The 21,568-nt window shown below is 47.0% G+C and overlaps 2 protein-coding genes across 2 annotated transcripts; both read right to left on the reverse strand.

The window, feature by feature from the left end:
• Positions 1-6,480: 6,480 nt before the first annotated feature.
• LOC103180088 (uncharacterized protein C3orf38 homolog) lies at positions 6,481-10,608 on the reverse strand. The gene is made up of 3 exons (XM_007895704.2): positions 10,425-10,608; positions 8,200-8,606; positions 6,481-7,104 (listed from the first exon to the last, which is right to left on the reverse strand). The coding sequence occupies exons 1-3, from the start codon at positions 10,549-10,551 to the stop codon at positions 6,532-6,534; spliced, it is 1,107 nt and encodes a 368-aa protein (XP_007893895.2). The 5' UTR covers positions 10,552-10,608; the 3' UTR covers positions 6,481-6,531.
• A 4,688-nt stretch (positions 10,609-15,296) lies between these two features.
• On the reverse strand, positions 15,297-20,733 carry LOC103180089 (uncharacterized protein C3orf38). The gene is made up of 3 exons (XM_007895706.2): positions 20,526-20,733; positions 17,911-18,098; positions 15,297-16,179 (listed from the first exon to the last, which is right to left on the reverse strand). The coding sequence occupies exons 1-3, from the start codon at positions 20,683-20,685 to the stop codon at positions 15,592-15,594; spliced, it is 936 nt and encodes a 311-aa protein (XP_007893897.2). The 5' UTR covers positions 20,686-20,733; the 3' UTR covers positions 15,297-15,591.
• Positions 20,734-21,568: the final 835 nt, after the last annotated feature.

Below are 21,568 nucleotides of genomic sequence, written 5' to 3' on the forward strand. Positions count from 1 at the left end.
CCTTGGGTAAACTTAGCTTCACGTTTCCACTCGCACACCCGTTCTGTTTGCACAGCTTGAAGTAGTGGAGGAACATCAGGAATTGCTCCTCTGGATTTATTTCCATTGCTGGTCAGAGCGTCGCACTGTTAATAGCCGCTGCTGTGACATTGTGTAGTAAATGGAGAACAGTTAGGAGGCTTCAGCTCGATAGCTTAGTACTGGTCCTTTTTATACTGTAGAAAGCAATCCGATGCTCTTCCAGCACCAGGTCGTTTTGAAGGAGGAAATGGGACTTGCATCACGCTTTGCTCTCGCTCCCCATCACCGCTCCCGAACACAGCCCCCACTCCTGACTGTGGACAAACTGGCTGCCGTGTTCCATTGCAAACCCACAGTCATTACAGTTTAAAATATACCCTGTGAAGCACTTCAAGACGTGCTCCCGACGGGAAAGGGGCTGTATCAAATGCAAGGGTTTGTTTATTTTATTTTATGTCCTTCCAGCCTGCGTACACCACTGCTGTCTCGGTTAGTACCTTTACCCACTAGGTGATTGGAGGAAGCTGACTGTTTTGTTTTTTAATATCGTAACGTTATTAAATTGTCGTGCAATGTTACTAAGAACTAGCAGCACATAACAATATTTCTTACATATGTATAGGTTTGACCGGAGATGTTTCAAAACATAATCAATTTAAACTTATTTATTTTTGTTGAGCTTGAAAAACACCAACTCAATTTTCACTCCGGTTAATGTAATAATAATAATAATAATAATAATCCTTCCATTTGGTATAGAGCCTTATCACTTTCGAAGGAGTTACTGTGTAGTTGTAGGCAAACGTGGCGCACAGTTCCAAACAGCAATGTCCCACAAACAGCCACAAAGTGAGCGACCAATTTTATTTGAGGGATTGTTGGCCAGGACCCGGGGAGAAACTTCTTTCTCTTTTTGAATAGTGCTATAGGATCTTTTAACGTCCAGCTGAACAGGCAGATGGCACCTCGGTTTAATGTCTCATCCGAAGGACGGCACCTTGCAATCCCCCCACCCAGCACTGCAATGGAGTGTCAGCTTAGACTATGGGAGTTGAAGAACCAACGCGGGATTTGAACGCACAACCTTCTGATTCAGAGGCGAGAGCGCTCCCACCGAGCCAAGCTAACCCAAATTTGTGGGGTTTTAACTCTCAGAAACACCTTGGGGGCTGGATTTGGGAGCGAGATTCTGAACGGAATGGAAGCCCCACAAAGCTCATTCGCACTGTGGTTTTAGTAGCGAATTGATTGAATGCTGATCCGCTAAGTCGAAACTGAGCGCAGTTACATTTCCTATCACATTCCAGTTAGAGAATCGGTTCCTGTTGCATTCCAGTAACACCTAGAAGCAGTGACAGAACAGCATGCCAGGAACAGAAAGATGTCAGGTGTCCGCCCGGCTCAGTCAGCAGCACTCTCCCTCGCCTCTGGGTCAGAAGTTTGTGGGGAATTAAGCACCATGTCGAGACTTTGAGCTCGCAGTCTGCCTGTTCAGGTTGAAAGTTAAAGATTCCACGACACTCAAAAGGGAGAAGGAAGTTTCTTCTGCTATCCTGGCCAACAATTTCACAAACACACACACCAGCAGCAAAAACAATTGATTGTTCACTTTGTGGGCTTTGTGGGGCATTGCTGTGGGCAAATTGGCTGCGGCGTTCGCCTACAAAATAAACAGTCGCCGGACTTTACAGCAAAGCCGTCTCCACCAGTGATAAGGCGCTGTATGAAATGTGAGGATTAATAATAATAATCCTTGCATTTTTATATTGTGCTTTATCACGTCTTCGAACGTCTCAAAGCATTTCACAGGATTTACTGTAAAGTGGAATAGCTATATCTCGTGGGCGAAACACAGCAGCGTCCAACAAACAGTCATGGATTGAGTGAACATTTTTTTTTGGGGTGGGGGGAGGTTACTTACCCCCAGAAAGCGATTCGCCAATCGACTAACAACCTGGTTCTGACTTACTGCTATATAAACAGAGGCGTGTGGAATCCGGAAACTTGCCTGAGGTTACGCCTCGCCCGGGAATTGAACCCGGGTCCTCTCATGTGATATAATGAGGAGCAGAGCGGGCTCTTCCCACCTGCTAATGATGTTGTTTCACTGCTGGTTTGCGTTTGTAACCAGCGTCTCAGCGCACGATTTGCTGTAAAATTTTAAACAGCGACCAAGAGTATCGCTCAGGAGATTGTGCCGATTGGCAAGACGGAAAAAACAGGCTACTGGGCAGGATGGGTCAGCAACAGAGTGCCGTAACAGTGTATAGTTTCTCATAAGAGCATAGGAATTTGCTAGGCAAAAGAAAACCGAGGTCCATCCAGTTTTCCTTCCGTAGTCCTGACAGCCACAAGCACATGTCATGTCCCAAATTATATACTGTATCCCGAGATATTATTTCCTAACAGAAATCTTATCTAACTTATTCTTGAAAGCATCAACACTTTCTGCTTCCACCGTCTCCATAGTGAGCCAGTTCCATCCGCTTATTACTCGCTCGCTGAAGTAGTCTTTTTCCGCAGATTTGTTCTGAATTTCGCCCCCCACCCCACCCCACCCTCACCCCTGCCCAGTTTTCCCCCAAAACCCTTCTAGGAACGAAACACCACATCTGTCGTACGCGACCTTTCTCGAAAACACAAGCAGGAGAGCCCTGCCAGCAAATCCATCTGCAAAATGGCAAGTGTCAAACTGCACCTTGTCCGTTGACTTGCCAGCTCGGCTTTTGTTTGTACAGCTTCAAGCAATAATAAGCAGCTTTGATTGTTCTTCGAGAACTGCTGGGAGGAGCGTTACACTGTATAGAGATCATGTGCAAACCAAGGCTGCCAACCCGTCACCCTCACTGTGACTGCCCACGAAACACACAGTCGCTCGGCCTCACGGCGTATCCTGAGAAGCGCTTTGAGACATCCTCCCGATGCGAAACTCGCTGTAACAAATGTAAGGGTTATTCCCACTGTGGTCTTCCCAGCTCTCCCTCCCTTACTCTGTGTACTCGGGCAACGCTTCTCTGTGTGATTGCTCCTCACAGCGCCTCTCAGCACACGCTGTAAAGCGAAGTGACTGTTTGTGCGCTTTTAGCTGGTTCGACTCAAGCAGTTTGTGGAGTCCTGTAGCTCAGTGGTTAGAGCACTCGCTTTGCAAGTGAGAGACCTGAGTTCAATACCAGGCAGAGGGCAAAACCTTGGGCAAGTTTCCTTACTTCACACGCCTAATAATAATCCCTCCAAAAAAACAAAACAATAATAAATTGGTCATTTTCAATCCACGACTGTTTGTGGGACATTGCTGTGCGCAATTGGCTGCCGCATTCGCCCACAAATATACAGTCAATTCACTCTACAGTGTGTTCTGTGAAGCGCTTTGGGACGTCCTCCAGACGTGAAAAGCGCTATATCAAATGCAAGGATTATTATTATTATTATTACTCGAATGCACGCTCTGGGATCCCCAAGCCCAGGCTCTGGAGTGTCAGCTTAGACTGTGCGATTCCAAGTCCCGACATGGGGCTTGAACCCACAACCTTTTGTCTCGGAGGTGAGAGCGCTACCCACTGTGCCAGGCTAACATGTTAATTCAACTCTCGAGTCTTGATAGCGAGCGTGAAGCAGGCTGCACAACACCGGCAGGTGGGGCCACAGCTGACTCCTGTCTGAGCCCGACAATGTCACTACCCGAACATCCACGTGTTTTTGCTGTGGCAGCCGAGCACTAATCAGGGAATCGAACCTATAACTCCCTGACCTGTATGTCCACATGTTACACAAGGTGTGTGTGGGGGGGGGTGGCATCTCCTTTATCCAATAATCCATTGGTGGGGTTGCAACTAAGTGGATTGAGCTACGACACTCCTCGTCTCTGCTGCCAAACGAACCCCTTTTGTCCTGAACAACCAACCGAGCAAGAGGTGAACTGGGCTGTGACACAGGTGGTTGAAAAGCAATCGTTTGCAATGGGATTCAGCCTGGCTCAGTCGGCAACACTCTCAGCTCCGGGACAGAAGGTCGTGAGTTTTGTACCCCGGGCCGGAAACTTTGGGCTCACAGTCCAGGCTCAAACTCTAGCACGGTGCTGGGGGGGGGCAGTGAGTGGAGAAGGGGGTGGAGAGATGCTGTATTGTCAATGGTGCCATCCTTCGGATTAGACGCTAAACCAAGGTCCTGTCTGTGTCTCTGTTCAGGTGAACGTCAAAGGTTCAATGGCACTATTCGAAAAGAGAAGGGAATTTCCCTCTCCCGGTGTCCTGGCCAACAATCCCCCCACCGCCCCACCACCAGATAAAATTGGTCACTCACTCCATGGCTGTTTCTGTTCACGTCTTGGGAACCTGCCTCCATTGAAAGCACCTAATCCGTTGGCAGCAGATTAATCTTTGAGGCTCCTTTATCGGTGCCGTGGAATCAATGAGAATTTTGTGCCAGTCTAGATTTGATGGCTTAGAAATAAATTGTGTACAAAATAAATGAAAACTTCCTACAAAATCAATATATCCACCGATTGTTCTATTTTTTTCTTGAATTGGGATCCAATTCAGTGAAAAGTGAACAGGACAAATTAACACAGCCATTTTGCCAATGATCATTGATCTCCTCCACGTGGTTTTACTGACCCCCAGTGGTAACTACTAACATTGCAGACTAAATCCATCAATGTTTCATTGCAAACGCATTTTTCGCAAACAAGAAATGATAAAAAAAAACTCCAGTGATTCATAGGTAACAAAAGTAAAACTGTTTATTTTTAGAGTCAGTCCCAATGCACTTTAAATCTTATACCCTCCACACTGAAGTTTTTAGTGCAATTGGATAAAGAGACTATTGCCCATGAACATGAACAGGATTATCACTTACCTTCCACTTCCCCGAGAAAGTATACGCAAACTACAGTAAACTCCTGATAACTCAACCCTGTCTTAACTTGTCACGACCGCTTAAGTCATCATGTTGTCAATATCCCGGACACATTTATTTATGTATTTATACATATGCCTAACTTGCGGCTCTGGATAACTCGTCACTGAGCCCATTTTCCTTGGCGTGACCGGTTTTCAGGCGTTTACTGTTACCTATACATGAGCTGCGATAATATTAATGCTGTTGTCTCAAATTAAGTCTCAAACCCCCCGTTTCCTGATTTGTTCCTGGAAGCCTCGTGAAATTTGTTTTGCGTTTCACATACCTTGTATGAGACGTTATTCCCATCCGGGTAAAATAAGCTACAAAATAACAGAAATCTTCATAACAGAAGTGGAAATGTTTCCGCCTGATGTTCTCTGCAAATCTTGAGTTCCACACAGCTGCTGTAAAAACAGTCAGGAGCTTGTATGGGGAGGAAATGCCACCCAAGTCTGGATTGATATATTTTCTTAGTATTTCAGAGCATCAAGAATTTGACAATTTCTTAATTACAGCCGTGCAATAATAATAATACTAATAGATAATAAGCCTTGCATTTGGATCGGGAAGATGTCCCAAGTGCTTCACAGTGATTTACTGTGTGAAGTGGAGTGGCCCAACTGCATGAAAACAGGCATATTAACTCTGCAACAGAGTATACTTCAAACAGGCATACTTACAGCAACACAGTGTACAATATTAACTAAAACAAATCTAAATTAGACAAGCCATATACGTAATAATAAAAACAAAACAAAACAAAAACAATAATAAATTGTTCATTTTCAATCTGCGACTGTTTGTGGGACACCTCTGTGCGCAATTGGCTGCCGAGTTTCACCCACGAATATACAGTCAATTCACTTTACAGTCTATCCTGTGAAGCACTTTGAGACGTCGAGAAGACGTGAAAAGCGCTATATCAAATCCGAGGATTATTATTATTATTATTTGTAGGCGAATGCAGCAACCAATTGCGCACAGCAACGTCCTCACGAGCAGCTTTGAAGCGATTCATTTTTAGCTAGTTCTTACAGAAAAAAGTTTTAAAATTAAGGACTTGCCTTCACCTCTGAGCCTCAGTCAGATATAAAAGCTGAAGCACTCTCGACTTGTTCAGTAAGTTACAGTGATCTAGCAACTCACCATAAAACGCTGTGATCCCTGCTCTCATTTCAAAGTATGACTATTTGGCGAATTTATCCGACTTTACACCTTAAAAGCATTTCCCACTGTAATAGGTTAGCGGGAGATTTTTTGTAATAATAATATTCCTTGCATTTGATATAGAGCCTTATCACATCTTCGAGGCGTCTCAAAGCGCTTTAAAGAATCCATTGAAAAGTGGATTGACTGTGTGTGAAATACGGCAGCCAATTGCGCACAGCAGTGGCCCACAAACAGTCATGGTTTGAGTGACCAAATTATTATTTTTTTGGAGTGATTATTATCCCTGGAAATTTAGTCCACTAATCGACTAACAACCAGGTTCGTACTTACTGCAAGGTAAATAGAGGCGTGTGGAGTAAGGAAACTTGCCTGAAGTTTGGCCCTGCCCGGGAATCAAACACAAGTCTCTTCATTTGTGAGGTGAGCGTGCTAACCGCTACCTTACAGAACTCCAAACTTGGAGGAAGCGTGTAGCTCATTGAGATACTGCTGCAGCATGGTCACCTGCACGGAAACACAGGGTAGGAGGTTGCTCTTCTGGTTACTCAGAGCTTTGATGTGAAGTTTGGAAAACTTGATTTTCCAGTTGCAAACGCCGACAGAAGAGCGGATCAGCCCAAAGGCTTGCTCGAACAGACCCAGGCACTGAGGACCATTGTGAACGGTGCCAGCGACGGCCAGAGCTATCAGCCCATGCGAGCTACTTGTGCACTTCAGCCCATCAGCACTGAGGTTAGGGTTGAAGAGCAGTCGTTCATCCTTGACCAGGGACACCAGACGCTGACTGACCACCGAGGCTCCGTGATGCTCCTCAAGCCGCTCCTCGTGGGTGCAGTAGGAGAAGTAAAGGACGGCATCGTCCCAAAAGTGCTGTGGGCCCCAGTCTCCAGGGGGCCGGCCGAACAGAGGGTTTTGTGAATTCAGAAGCTCAAAGAACCATTGACCGAACTGCTCACTGAACACCCGGCCATCAGGGTTCTCCACGGGCTCTTTCTGAGGCTGCGCTTGTGCCTGCTGCAGGTCAACAAAAGAGAATGGTCCATTCGTTAGAAAGATGCAAACCTCATAATATAATAATAATAACCCTTGCATTTGCTATAATAATAATAATCCTTGCATTTGATATAGCGCCTAATCACGTCGGGAGGACGTCCCAAAGCGCTTCACAGAATATACTGTAAAGTGAATTGACTGTATACTTTGTGGACAAAACCCCGCAGCCAATTGTGCACAGAGGTGTCCCACAAACAGTCGTGGATTGAGTGACCAATTTATTATTATTATTATTATTTATTTTTGAAGCAATTACCATCCGCAGAAAAGTGATCCGCCAATCGACTAACAACCAGGTTGCTACTTACTGCTGGTTAAACAGAGGCGCGTGAAGTAAGGAAACTTGCCCAACGTTTCGCCCCAAGTTGAGGCCCTGATGAGGCAAACATGGTAGGCAAGCATCAACAGCGCCTTGTGTTACTGCAGACCAGCCTGGCTCTGGCTTCGACTCCTCCATGCTACAGAGTCTTTTGCTTGTGGCTGTGAGTTCGAAGCACAATGGCACTCGAGCCTGGCAGTCTCTAGTGCAGTCGGGCAGGAGCAATGTCATATCAGAGGCTGTCCTTCTGGTAAGAAGCTAGTTCTATTCGAAAAGAGAAGGGAGTTTCTCCCGCTGTCCTAGCCAACAAGCCCTCAAATAAAACTGGTCACTCACTCCATGGCTGTTGGTGGGATATTTGCTGCATTCAAATTCAAATTGGCTGCTTTGTTTCACCCACAAAATACACTTAGTCACATCACTTTACAGTATATCCCGGACACCGGGAGAAACTCCTTTCTTTTTGTGAATAGCACCATGGGATCTTTAACATCCACATGAACAGACAGACGGGACCTCGATTTAATGTCTCATCCGGAGGAAGGCACCTCTGACAAGGCAATCGCTCCCCCATTAACCTTGCAATGGAGTGTCAGCTTAGACAATGTGGTTCCAAGTCCCAATGTGGGGCTTGAACCCACAACCTTCTGACTCAGAGACAAAAGTGTTACCGCTACATCAGACTGACACATCGAGTTCCGCAATCAATATTTTTCACTTCAAATGCAGTACTGTACCTGTGAAATATTCATATTAATATTCAGCGCTACCCTCGGCGGGCTCCTCGCCTCATCCTTTGCCCGTTGAAGCATCTGTTCCGCTGTTCTCCTTGCCTGCTCCTTGATTTCCGCTATCGCCCCGCGCTTGGCCACCTCCAATTCCTGCTGCATTTTCTGAACCAGATCTGTCTTCTGAACTGGCTTCGGCGTATAAATTACAGCCGGAATCTTCGGGATTCTCCTCTTCCTTCCTTGATCGCTCCAGTAATGTAAAGCCTTGTCAATGAGTTGCTGTTTGTCTAAAGACGATAACACGGGCACTTCGTGTTTTATCAAGTACTGGAAGATCGTTTTTCGCAGAACCTTCCTCCGTTTCAACAGCTCCTCAGCACTTTGGCTGCAATTCAGAACCATTCCGATGGCATCTAAAAGCAGACAAAATAGTCCATCGCATTTAAAAAAAAACCTTGCTTGCAGCTTTCTTCCACAGTGGACTAGCAAGATCATTAAGACTTTTATTTATTTATCATTAATAATACGAGGAGCCTTATTTTCGCCCACCAAATATTCAGTCAACTCACTTTACAATACATTCTGTGAAGCGCTTTGAAACATCTCAAAAATTTGAACAGGTGCTATATCAAATGCAAGTAATATATTACTATTATTATTATTATTATAAACAAATACAAAATAATAATCCTTGTATTTGATATAGTGCTCCACACATCTTCCAGACGTCTCAAAGTCCTTCACAGAATATACTGCAAAGTGAATTGACTGTATATTTGTGGGCGAAACTTGCAGCCAATTGCGCACAGCAGTGTCCCGCAAACAGTCATGGATTGAAGTGACCAATTTTGTTATTGTTTTTTTTATATATAAGTTAGGCTAAGTGCTCCAAGATGCTACCGCGTGTGAAGGATCACTATATAAATGCAAGTTGTTCTGGTTGTTGTGAACCGAGCAAGGCACTGAATTCCTTCTGAGCACCTGATGAACTACAACCAGAATGAGTCACCATCAGGGAAGAGAGCGGCTGCAGAAGAGAAACATAGATACTTTTGAATCAGTGACCATATCATCATTTTTCACCCCAAATCAATAATCCACAACTTTGTGGAATGTTATTTAACATTTTTATACTTACACTATGGGAGACTCCCTCTGCCTCCCTGACTTCTCTGCTGTTCTTGATACTGTTGCTCACTCTATCCTCCTCGATTGCCTCTCTGTCCTCACCCACCTCTGCGTGGCTGCACTCCCCTGGTACCAATCTGACCTGACTCACCACCACCACTTTGTTTCCTTCAATGGAGTTTCTCCTCCACCCTCGCCCCGTCACCCAATCGCCCAACGCAGCAGCCGATGTCCTCCTGGCTGTGTCCCACAAACAGCCATGCGGTGATTTTATCTGCTACTCTTGGGTGTGTGTGCGTGCGTGCGCGTGTGTGTTTGAGGGCTGTCTCCCTTCTCTTTGGCTCGTAGTGCCAAGGGATCTTTAAGATCCACCTGTACAGGCAGACGTCCCTTGACCCAGGTCATTTTTGCCGCGCCGCTATTTGTTTTTGCCCCACAGGCGCCAACTCAAAAACACTACAGATAACGACTTCCATTCCTGCGGGAGGGCCACTGCCGCGTGCAATTGGCTGCCGCGTTTCCCCCACGAAAGACGCGGTCGATTCGATTCACTTGACAGGTCTATCCTGCAAAGCGCTTGGAGATGATGACGACGGCGACGATAATAATAATAATATCCTTGTATATCGGAGTCCTGTAGCTCAGTGGTTAGAGCACTCGCTTTGCAAGTGAGAGACCTGAGTTCAATTCCAGGCAGAGGGCGAAACCTTGGGCAAGTTTCCTTACTCCACACACCTAATAATAATCCCTCCAAAAACCAAAAACAATAATAAATTGGCCATTTTCAATCTACGACCGTTTGTGGGACATTGCTGCGCGCAATCGGCTGCCGCGTTCGCCCACAAACATACAGTCAATTCACTTTACAGTGTGTCCTGTGAAGCGCTTTGGGACGTCCTCCCGACGTGAAAAGCGCTATATCAAATGCAAGGATCATTATTATTATTATTTGATACAGCGCTTTTCACGTCTTCGCGCGGTCTCGAAGCGCTTCGCGGAGCAGACCGCGCGAAGCGAATTGACCGGACAATATTTCTGGGCGAAATAGACCCGCGATAAGAGTGCCAAGCGCACGCCGCGTGCGAGGGGTGGCAGGGGGTTACCTGTTGGGTGTATTCCACTGTTGTTCTTGCAGCTCAGGGTGTCGCTCAGGGACAGCAGGTCACTGACGTCCAGGGATTGCAGGATTTCTGTGCAGCCCTTCCTCTCTGCCTCAGGGAAATGGGTCATTTTGGGGTCTTTTTTTTTGCTCTCTCTCTCTCTTTCTCTCTCTCTCTCTCACCTGCCCCTCAGACCACCCCCTCCTCCCCCTCCACCACCACCACCACCACAGTGCTCACTAAAACCCACTCAAAAAAACAAGCAGATGTCCAGCTATCAGCCACTGCTGTGCAAAACGCACCAGTCTCGGGCACTTGGGGGGAGGGTTTGATGCGCAGACGAGTGAAACCGAAACTGACGGCAAAGAGAGAAGAGAGAGAGGGGAGAGAGGGGGAGAAGGGTCAGGAATCGAAACCAGTGCGTTTGACGCGGTGCTTTCGCGTGTGGGGGTGGGGGGGGTGTGGGGTAACTGAGGTGTGTGTGTGTGGGGTAAGTGAGGTGTGTGGGGGGTAAGTGAGGTGTGTGTGTTGGGTAAGTGAGGTGTGTGGGGAGTAAGTGAGGTGTGTGGGGAGTAAGTGAGGTGTGTGTGTGTGGGGTAAGTGAGGTGTGTGTGTGTGGGGGGTAAGTGAGGTGTGTGTGTGGGGTAAGTGAGGTGTGTGTGGGGGGTAAGTGAGGTGTGTGTGTGGGGGGGGGGGTAAGTGAGGTGTGTGTGTGTGGGGGGGTAAGTGAGGTGTGTGTGTGTGGGGGGGGTAAGTGAGGTGTGTGTGGGGTGGTAAGTGAGGTGTGTGTGTGTGGGGGGGGTAAGTGAGGTGTGTGTGGGAGTGGTGTGTGGGGGGGGGGTAAGTGAGGTGTGTGTGTGGTGGGGGGGTAAGTGAGGTGTGTGTGTGGGGGGGGGTAAGTGAGGTGTGTGTGTGGGGGGGTAAGTGAGGTGTGTGTGTGGTGGGGGGTAAGTGAGGTGTGTGTGTGGGGAGGGGTGAGGTGTGTGTGTGGGGTAAGTGAGGTGTGTGTGTGGGGGGGGGTTGTAAGTGAGGTGTGTGTGTGAGGGGAGGGGTAAGTGAGGTGTGTGTGTGGGGTAAGTGAGGTGTGTGTGTGTGGGGTAAGTGAGGTGTGTGTGTGGGGGGGGGGGGGGGGGGGTAAGTGAGGTGTGTGTGTGGGGGTAAGTGAGGTGTGTGTGTGTGTGGGGTAAGTGAGGTGTGTGTGTGTGGGGTACGTGAGGTGTGTGTTGGGTAAGTGAGGTGTGTGTGTGGGGTAAGTGAGGTGTGTGTGTGGGGTAAGTGAGGTGTGTGTGTGTGGGGTAAGTGAGGTGTGTGTGTGGGGGGTAAGTGAGGTGTGTGTGTGTGGGGTAAGTGAGGTGTGTGTGTGGGGGGGATAAGTGAGGTGTGTGTGTGGGAGGGGGGGGTAAGTGAGGTGTGTGTGTGGGAGGGGGGGGGTAAGTGAGGTGTGTGTGTGGGGTAAGTGAGGTGTGTGTGTGTGGGGTAAGTGAGGTGTGTGTGTGTGGGGTAAGTGAGGTGTGTGTGTGTGGGGTAAGTGAGGTGTGTGTGTGTGGGGTAAGTGAGGTGTGTGTGGGGGGGGTAAGTGAGGTGTGTGTGTGGGGGGGTAAGTGAGGTGTGTGTGTGGGGGGGGTAAGTGAGGTGTGTGAAACGTAGGGTCTGGAGAGGAGAGTGAAAGGTAGAGTTATTTGAAACTGCTACAAGCAGAGGTTGATCCCTTGGGAAGCTGTCTGTGGTGGGAGCAAAGTAGCTGATCACATCATTGTACCTGAGCTGGTTTGAGCCGAAAACTCAAGTAGTAGAAGTAACTCTGTGTTAAGGATCACAATCAAACTACAACAAAGTATATTTTGCCCATAAAAATAAGAGTCACTTCACCTTACAGTACACCGTACAGCTCTGTATAAATCGTATAATCGCCTTAAGTAGTACATCTGCCCAAGTCTCATTCAAGAATTTATATACTATGCAAGTTTGACATAACTCATACTTTGTATAAGTCATATTAAATGTATGGTCCCAATTGATACGACTTACGTGAGGTTTACTGTTTTCTATGCAGTGTTTTGAGGCGTCTCAACAAAGTGATAAGGCGTTATACTAAATGCACGGATATTATTATTAAGAAAACACCATGGTTTGGAAATGTCATGAGGAAGGTTAAGGTTGAAGGAACAAGATAATAGGTAGAACCACTGAAAGAGGGAAAAAAAATTGGGGGCAGGGCTAGGTTTATTTCTTCAGTATTAAGAGTCCATTTGAACAGTCAGACAGGACCTCAGTTTAGCATCTCATCCGAAGGATGTCAGACACGATGGGCCAAATGGCCTCCTTCTGTGCTGTATAATTCCATTCTAACTTCAGAAATGCAGTGCTCCTCAGTACTGAATAGGAATGTCAAGACTACACCAGAGGTCTCCAACTGGCCGATAGCCACCAAGTGGCACTCTTATCACCCATAATCAAGACGACAAAAGGAAGGAGCGAGAGAACTGTGTTGTTACTGAGTGCAACTGAAAACGAAGCCAGATGCACTAAGTATTTCACACGCATCTCGACGTAAAAAATATAAACGCTAATGTTTAATCTGCGGTAAATATCAATTCATTTGGTCACTCCATCCACGACTGATTGCGGGACACTGCTGTGCGCGTTGGGCTGCTGCGTTTCACCCACGAATATACAGTCAATTCACTTTACGGTATATTCTGTGAAGCGCTTTGAGACGTTTCGAAGAAGTGATAAGGCGCTATATCAAATGCAAGGATTATTATTATTATATCACTTCCTTCTCGTTTTTATTGAGCAGGCGCGAGACAAGACTCCACCGCGCAATGTTCGACTGGTTGGAGACCGCTGATCTAAACTGTGAATTGAAAGTGCTGACGTGGGGCTTGAACCAAAACCTTCTGACTTTGGAGTCGAGAGTGCTACCGACTGAGCCAGGCTGACACCCTGAGCCTGATGCTACCACACAGAAAACTACTTGCTAATCGACATGTGGGAATTCAAATCCCCACTTGTCAGCTATGGTCTATAGTATTTCCAATCATACAATTTGCATTTAGATAGTGCTCTTCACGTGGGGTAGCGTCTCGGAGCGCTTGACAGTGGCAGAGTCTGACCCCGAGCCAGGGGGAGAGGGAGGGGGGAGGTGACCGTAAGCACAATTAAAAAGAGTCCAAATACTGTACTGTATAAAATACCTTTGTACAACATGGGCCAATTCCTGCCAAGGTTTAAATTGCATTTGCCCACACAAGGGTGTTGCATATGGCTGGGTTTAAACTGCACATCTGTGTTCAAACCCTTCATACAACCGAGGTTTTTTTTTGACTTAAGTACACTGCAATGTTCTCCAGTGTGGACAGCTGCTGTTTATTCTGGCTGAAAGCTTGAACGCATAAATTACGCCACAACAGCTTCTCCAACCAGTGTGAACAGAGGCGGCCAGTAACTGTAATCACTCACAGTCTCGTCTGGCAAATCAAAGGTGCGTTAAATGGATGATTGGGTGTCAAGCCCATTTTTCTTATTTTAGGAAATATAGTACAGTGCCTGCAATCTAAAAACACTTTTTGCAAATTCGCAAACAGGCACGTCAGTTGAAAGTTTTACAATATTAACACATTTAAGCTCCTGAGTAGCCCAGGAATGCCTACATTCACAGTGAACAGATAAGGTAAAACACGCTTTAAAAAAAGTTCCCGCAGATTCAAATAACAGATGAAATTCCACCTTAGTCCACATTTAATCTCCATTTCAGAAAGTGCAGAGTTTGGAAAATTAATAATAATCTTTGCATTTGATATAGTGCCTTGGCATGACATTGAGACCTCTCAAATCATTTCACACAATATACTGTAAAGTGGATTCACTGTGTATTTTGTTGGCAAATGTGCTGAATTCAGTTTTGACTCTAAAGCTACGTTTTCTGTCAGTTTCTTAAAAGAACCTTATCGAACACCAGCTCCAAAATTATTAAAGTTTGTCTTTAAAAATTTGACAATTTCTGAATGCTCCAAAATTAACAAAAGTAAATCTAGACCCAGGTGGAATTTCTACCCAAACACGTTTTTAATCAGATCCTATGATTTTTATTTAAATTATAAAAAGACATTGTAACTTGCTCCAAATGTAGCACAAGATTTCCTTTCATGGATTTCCTTTGGACAACAATTCACGGAAACTAATGAATCTCCAGTCATCGTAATTAAGGTGAGTCTCCCCTTTAGAGACAGAAAGTCACACTGAGGAACAATTTACAATCAACCGTTGGTCGTTCATGAGATGGTGCAGCCCACTCCCAATGCAATTTTATGTGGTTTGAATGGTGTTTATAAAGCTATAGAGCCTACTCTGACCTCTATTCCTCCACTGAAACACAATTCTCAAATCAGACAACCAGCCACAAAGCCTTTGGTTATCAATAACAATGCTTGTATTTATACAGCACTTTTCATGTCGGGAAAAAATATCAGAGCACTCCACAGAATCTTACTGTATAGTGACTGTGTATTTTATAGGCAAACGTGCAGTCAATGAAGGGAATTATTGGCCAGGACAACAGGAGAAACTCCCTTCTCTTTTCGAATGGTGCCATGGGATCTTCAACATTAACCTGAACAAACAGACCAGACCTTGATTTAACATCTTATAGGAAGGACAGCACCTCCGACAATGCAGCACACCCCCAGCACTATACTGGAGTGGGTTTTCAAAGTCCCAACATGGGGCTTGAACCCACAATCTTCTGACTCAGAAGCAAGAGTGCTACTGACTGAATCAGTAGCACCAGGCCGACACTAATGATGATAATAATCCTTGCATTTGATACAGTGCCCTATCACGTCTTTGAGACGTCTCAAAGCGCTTCACAAAATATATTGTAAAGTGAATTGACTTTATATTTGTGGGCGAAATGCCCACAAAAAGAGACACTTTGTAACTCTCCAAGAGGCTGCTCAATCCCATTTTACTTTTGATTTTTTTTTACAAGGCACCGTACTCATTTTATCTATACATTCAAATGTCTTCCTCATTCAAGGAACGATTGGCTCACCAGGTTTCGAACACCTAGGAAAGGCAGCCTATCCATTTCTTTTACTTCGTAGAGTACATTTCTCTTCCTGCACAAATATAAAGCAGCAGTATAGGCATCAAGTGATATAGCCCTCAGTTAACCCAACTTAACGTCTTCAAATATATTTAGCAGTTCACTGCTTTCATATTTGATCATGGGCAGCTGTAAAGGTTTGTCGGGATGGATGGAGGTTTGTTGCGTGTTGTGCCCGGTGATCTTTAGGCTGATGAATTTCATTTTCCAATTGTTGTCGCTGTTCGGACAGCGGATAAGACCAAAGATCTGTTCAAAGATTCCCAGGCAGATCGACTCTCTGTGAATGGTACCAGCCACCGCTATGATAACTAGTCCGTGAGGCGAATGGATGCATTTCAGCCCGCCGCCACTGAGGTTGGGATTGAGGAACAAGTTCTCGTCCTTTGTCAAGGCTAGTAACCGCAGGCTGACCATCTCTGCACCGTGATAAGCCTCCACTTGCTCCTCAGAGGTTTTGTAAGCAAATTTCAGTTCAGAGTCTTCCCAAAAGTGCTGGGGGCCCCATTCTTTTGGCTGTTCTCCCATCAAAGGGCTCTGAGAATTGAGCAGCTGGTAAAACCAATGGCTGAATTGTAGTCCCATAGCTTGGTAATCAACAGTCTTCGATTCATCTGGTTTGAGAGCAATATTTCCTGCAACCTCATTTTTCTAATGGGAAAAGAAAAACATGAACACTTAACCATGGGCAAGGAAATCAACGCACATCTGAGTAAGCAAAATGAAGCACAGTGTTTTTTGGGGGCGGGTTCAATACGCTCACTGTGAAGTTGTAATTGTGCCTGAGCAAACTGTTATGTTTGTTATGTTATGTTCTGTTATGCGAGTTATGTAAACCACGTGTACAGAGGGAATTGCAGGTGTCCTTCGTTGTTTAATTACGGAACACAAAGAATCACCGAGTTGATTAAGGACAAAAGCCTTCTTCTGGCTTTAAGTGCTTTGAGCACACCCTCCCGATTTGAAAGGCTGTATAAATGCGCAGAAACTTGGCCATTTAAATCATATTTATCCATGTTTAACCTTTAACACTGACTGGAGCAGATTTACAGAATAATCTAGAAGTTTGTTTATGTATAAACATTGTGCTCAATTTACAGAATACAGTGTCCTGTGTGTACAGTTTACATCCAGTAGTTTGGTTTGCTTTTGGGAGGGATTCAGAGCTTTGCCTTATGTAGATGGACACTGCAAACATTGTACACGAAACGCTAGAGGGAATTCAATAAGAGGTAATCAAATGTTCCTCAACTGTTGCAGAGAATTTAGGAGAAAGAAATACCACCAGCACTTTGTGACTTAAATTCTCAACAAACAGCTTTGGAGGCAGAAAATCTGGCCTTCACATTCATCTCCCAAGTATACTAGGTTTAACAGGTATAACCGATCAGTATCAAAAATATCTGGATAAATGGCAAAAAAATGACTGTTTTTCTAAGGGGGTGGGGGTGAGGGGAAGAAGGTGAAATAAAGCTTTTTCTTCATCTTTTTGTTCAAAACGGGCACTAAGAATGTCTGATTGTGGGCTATTATTTGAAGATAGTGGACATAGAACCCCCTCCTGCCTCAGAAAGTATCCTTGCTGTATAGGTTCACATTATCTGAATTTTGAAGTTATCAGAGTGGTATTTTTTGTTTGTTTTCATAGCCAATTGTTTAAAGAGAAATTCAATCTATAAACAAGTTTTTAAAAAAAAGTAATTTCTAAACATAAGGCAGAAACATTTGACTATAACATTCAGGTGGACATTATTTGAGAAAAGGGAGTTTTTCCTTCCGTGTTTTAGCCTCCACATTAAATTAGTCATTCACTTCATGGCTGTATATGGGTCATTGCTGTGCATAAATTGGCTGCTGTGTTCACCTGCAAAATACACAGTCACTACACTTTACATAAATCCAACCAAGTGCTTTGTCTTTCAAATGTGAAATGCACTAAATCAAATGCAAGGATTATTATTATGAATGCAGAGATTTCAGTAATGTGTATGTGTTTGTATGCAAATGTGGCAGCCAATTTGCACACAGCAATGTCCCAAATGCAAGCCATCAAGTCAATATTTGATGCGGGGGGGACTGTCGGCCAGGACACCGAGAGAAGCTCCCTTCTCTTTTCAAATAGTGTCATGGGATCTTTAATGTCTGCCTATTCAGACCAAGGTTTAATGTTACATTAGCAGGACGGCACTTCTAGCTGACGCAGTGCTCTGCCGGCCAGCGCAGCACTGGAGTGTCATCTTAGACTGTATGAGTTCAAAGTCCTGTTGCGGAACTTGAAGCCACAATCTTCTGATTCGAGAAACAAGAGTGCTATCAACCTGAGCTGGGCTGACACGCATTGTATTCACATTTTGTTCCAATATACAGTTTCGGATTAAATACCTGGGAAACATTCAAACCCTCCCTCCAGTATTCTACAACTCTTTGAACAAGTTGACATTTCTCCGCAGTTGCTGGTACGATAACATTGTGTTTTGCCAAATACTGGAATATTGTCTCACGGCGAAGTTTTCTCCGTCTCAGCAGCTCCTCTGCACTCTGACTGTAACTCAGGATTGCATTTATGGCTTCTGCAGATACAATACAAGGCTCAGAGGTAAAAATATTATCCTAACTCTCAGCAGAGTATTAAAGTCTGGAATTAAATTGATTTATATATATTTATTTTTAAATTGAAGTTAAGGTACAGATCAACAACAACCAATTACATTTGTATAGCGCCTTTCACATCAGAAGGTCATCCCAAGGCGTTGGACAGTCAGGGATTTGGACCTGAGCAGCCATGATCTAATGGAATGGCAGAACAGGCTCGAGGGGCTGAATGGTCTACTCTTATATATATATATATAGTATATATGTGTCGTTTATATATATAATATATGTATATACATATATGGCTGTCAAGGTTAATTTCTATATTGTCCTTGATGAGTTTTACCCATTTAATTCCCCAAATTGCAGGTAGGTTATCACTGATTGTTCAGGTAGGTTATCATTGATCAAAAAAAAGCAATAGAAACCGAAATTTAGTTTCAGTTTGTTCAAAGCCAGTGAATCCTGTAATTGCTGCTGCCAATTCCCCGCTGCAGCATTGTTGGGTAACGTAGTAGCATCAGCTCTATGGTGATACTCTGCGGGAGTAGGGGCACACTAGGCACACGGTATCATGAACACTGCTCTTAAGAGCAGTTAATCAACCACGCATTAGCACAGAGCCAGACTATGAACCAACAGTAGCCTCACCGTGGAGCCGGGCTGTTACCGACATTGGTCCCACCATGGTGCCTGGCTATCTTACAAGCAATAACCACAAAACGCAGCCAAGCTCCTAACCAGCATCGGCCTCCCGATGGAGCTGCACCGTCGATGAGCATTAGTCCCACCGTGCAGTCAGGCCGCGGTGGAACACTGACCCCACCGTGCAGTCAGGCCGCGGTGGAACACTGACCCCACCGTGCAGTCAGGCCGTGGTGGAACACTGACCCCACCGTGCAGTCAGGCCGCGGTGCAACACTGACCCCACCGTGCAGTCAGGCCGCGGTGCAACACTGACCCCACCGTGCAGTCAGGCCGCGGTGCAACACTGACCCCACCGTGCAGTCAGGCCGCGGTGGAACACTGACCCCACCGTGCAGTCAGGCCGCGGTGCAACACTGACCCCACCGTGCAGTCAGGCCGTGGTGGAACACTGACCCCACCGTGCAGTCAGGCCGAGGAGGAAGAGGAGGGAGGATGAGGAGTGAGGGGAGGAGGAGGAGGAGGGTGAGTGTGGGAGGAGGAGGAGGAGGAGGGGGTGAGGGTGGGAGGAGGGGAGGGGGTGAGGGTGGGAGGAGGGGGAGGAGGAGGGAGGTGGGAGGAGGGGAGGAGGAGGGTGAGTGTGGGAGGAGGAGGAGGGGGTGAGTGTGGGAGGAGGAGGGTGAGGAGGGGAGGGTGGGAGGAGGGTGAGTGTGTGAGGGTGAGGAGGGTGAGGGTGTGAGGGTGAGGAGGGTGAGGGTGAGTGTGTGAGGGTGAGGAGGGTGAGGGTGAGTGTGGGAGGAGGAGGGTGAGGAGGAGGGTGAGGGTGAGAGGAGGGTGAGGGTGGGAGGAGGGTGAGGGTGGGAGGAGGGTGAGGGTGGGAGGAGGGTGAGGGTGGGAGGAGGGTGAGGGTGGGAGGAGGAGTGTGGGAGCAGTGTGGGAGGAGGGTGAGGGTGAGTGTGGGAGGAGGAGGGTGAGGGTGGGAGGAGGGTGAGGGTGGGAGGAGGGTGAGGGTGGGAGGAGGAGGGTGAGGGTGGGAGGAGGAGGGTGAGGGTGGGAGGAGGAGGGTGAGGGTGGGAGGAGGGGAGGAGGGTGAGGGTGGGAGGAGGAGGGTGAGTGTGTGAGGAGGAGTGTGGGAGGAGGGTGAGTGTGTGAGGAGGGTGAGGGTGGGAGGAGGGTGAGGGTGAGGGTGAGGAGGAGGGTGAGGGTGGGAGGAGGGTGAGGGTGGGAGGAGGGTGAGGGTGGAGGAGGGTGAGTGTGTGAGGAGGGTGAGGGTGGGAGGAGGAGGAGTGTGTGAGGAGGGTGAGGGTGAGTGTGGGAGGAGGAGGGGAGGGTGAGGGTGAGTGTGGAGGAGGGTGAGTGTGTGAGGGTGAGTGTGGAGGAGGGTGAGGGTGAGGGTGAGTGTGTGAGTGTGGAGGAGGAGTGTGGAGGAGTGTGAGTGTGGAGGAGGGTGAGGGTGAGGGTGAGTGTGTGAGTGTGGAGGAGGAGTGTGGAGGAGTGTGAGTGTGGAGGAGGGTGAGGGTGAGGGTGAGTGTGGAGGAGGAGTGTGGAGGAGTGTGAGTGTGGAGGAGGGTGAGGGTGAGGGTGAGTGTGTGAGTGTGGAGGAGGAGTGTGGAGGAGTGTGAGTGTGGAGGAGGGTGAGGGTGGGAGGGTGAGTGTGTGAGGGTGAGTGTGGAGGAGGTGAGGGTGGAGGAGGAGGGTGAGGGTGAGAGTGTGTGAGTGTGAGGGTGAGTGTGGAGGAGGGGAGGAGTGCAGTGACTGACCTCGCGGGCCCTCCATGCTCAGCAGTCTGTTGGTGACGGTGTCGGCCAGTGAGAGCAGCTCCCGCGGGTCCAGGCTCAGCAGCATCTCCCCGAAGCCTCTCCGCTCCGTTTGGGTCAGGCCGCCGGGCAGAGAGGGAGCGCCGCTCCCCGAGGCCGACATGTTGTCGAGGAGGAGGAGGAGGAGGCGGCGGCGGCGGTCAGAGCGTCCCCTCCATCTCCTTCCCCCCCCCCCTCGCCCCGCCCTCCCCGCAACCGTCACCGCGGTGTGTCCGTCACCCTATCCCGTTCGGCCAGGAACCCGGAACCCGGAGAAAGGTTCCGCCTTCACTGCTCTGCCTGTCCATCACTTCAATGGGGGATAAACTTTGTAATTTAGTTGCAACAACAAGTCACACAAAAAAAAACATTTGAGTGGTTTCCCCCCACACCACCACCACCACACTACCCCCCCCCCCCACCTCTCTCTCTTTATTTCTCACTCACTGAACCCTCTGGAGGTCTCCTGACCTTTTGACACCTGGACTCACTGTTAAGAAAAATGAACTGTGCGTTATTTTCTTGTGAATGTCTTATTTTTTTTATTTTTTTTGCAAAGGCAAAAGCGGAGTCCTGCGGCTCAGTGGTTAGAGCGCTCGCCGTGCGAGCGAGAGACCCGGGTTCAATTCCTGGCAGAGGGCGAAACCTTGGGCAAGTTTCCTTGCTCCACACAGAGCCCTAATAATAATCCCTCCCAAAAAAACAAAACAATGATAAAATCGGTCATTTTCAATCCACGACCGCTTGTGGGACACTGCTGTGCGCAATTGGCTGCCGCGTTTCGCCCACAAATATACGGTCAATTCACTTCACAGCATATTCTGTGAAGCGCTTTGTGACATCGAGAAGATGTGTAAAGCGCTATGTCAAATGCAAGGATTATTATTATTATTATTATTTTGTTGCAATGTCATTGTGATAATGCAGTATTGCAATACAGTATCACAGTATCACAAAAGTTAGCCCTGTGTTATTGCAATGCATGTTTTGTTATCACTATACACGTT

This window comes from Callorhinchus milii, unplaced genomic scaffold (genome assembly GCF_018977255.1).
Source record: "Callorhinchus milii isolate IMCB2004 unplaced genomic scaffold, IMCB_Cmil_1.0 Scaffold4, whole genome shotgun sequence".
In the NCBI taxonomy this organism is placed as follows: Eukaryota; Metazoa; Chordata; class Chondrichthyes; order Chimaeriformes; family Callorhinchidae; genus Callorhinchus; species Callorhinchus milii.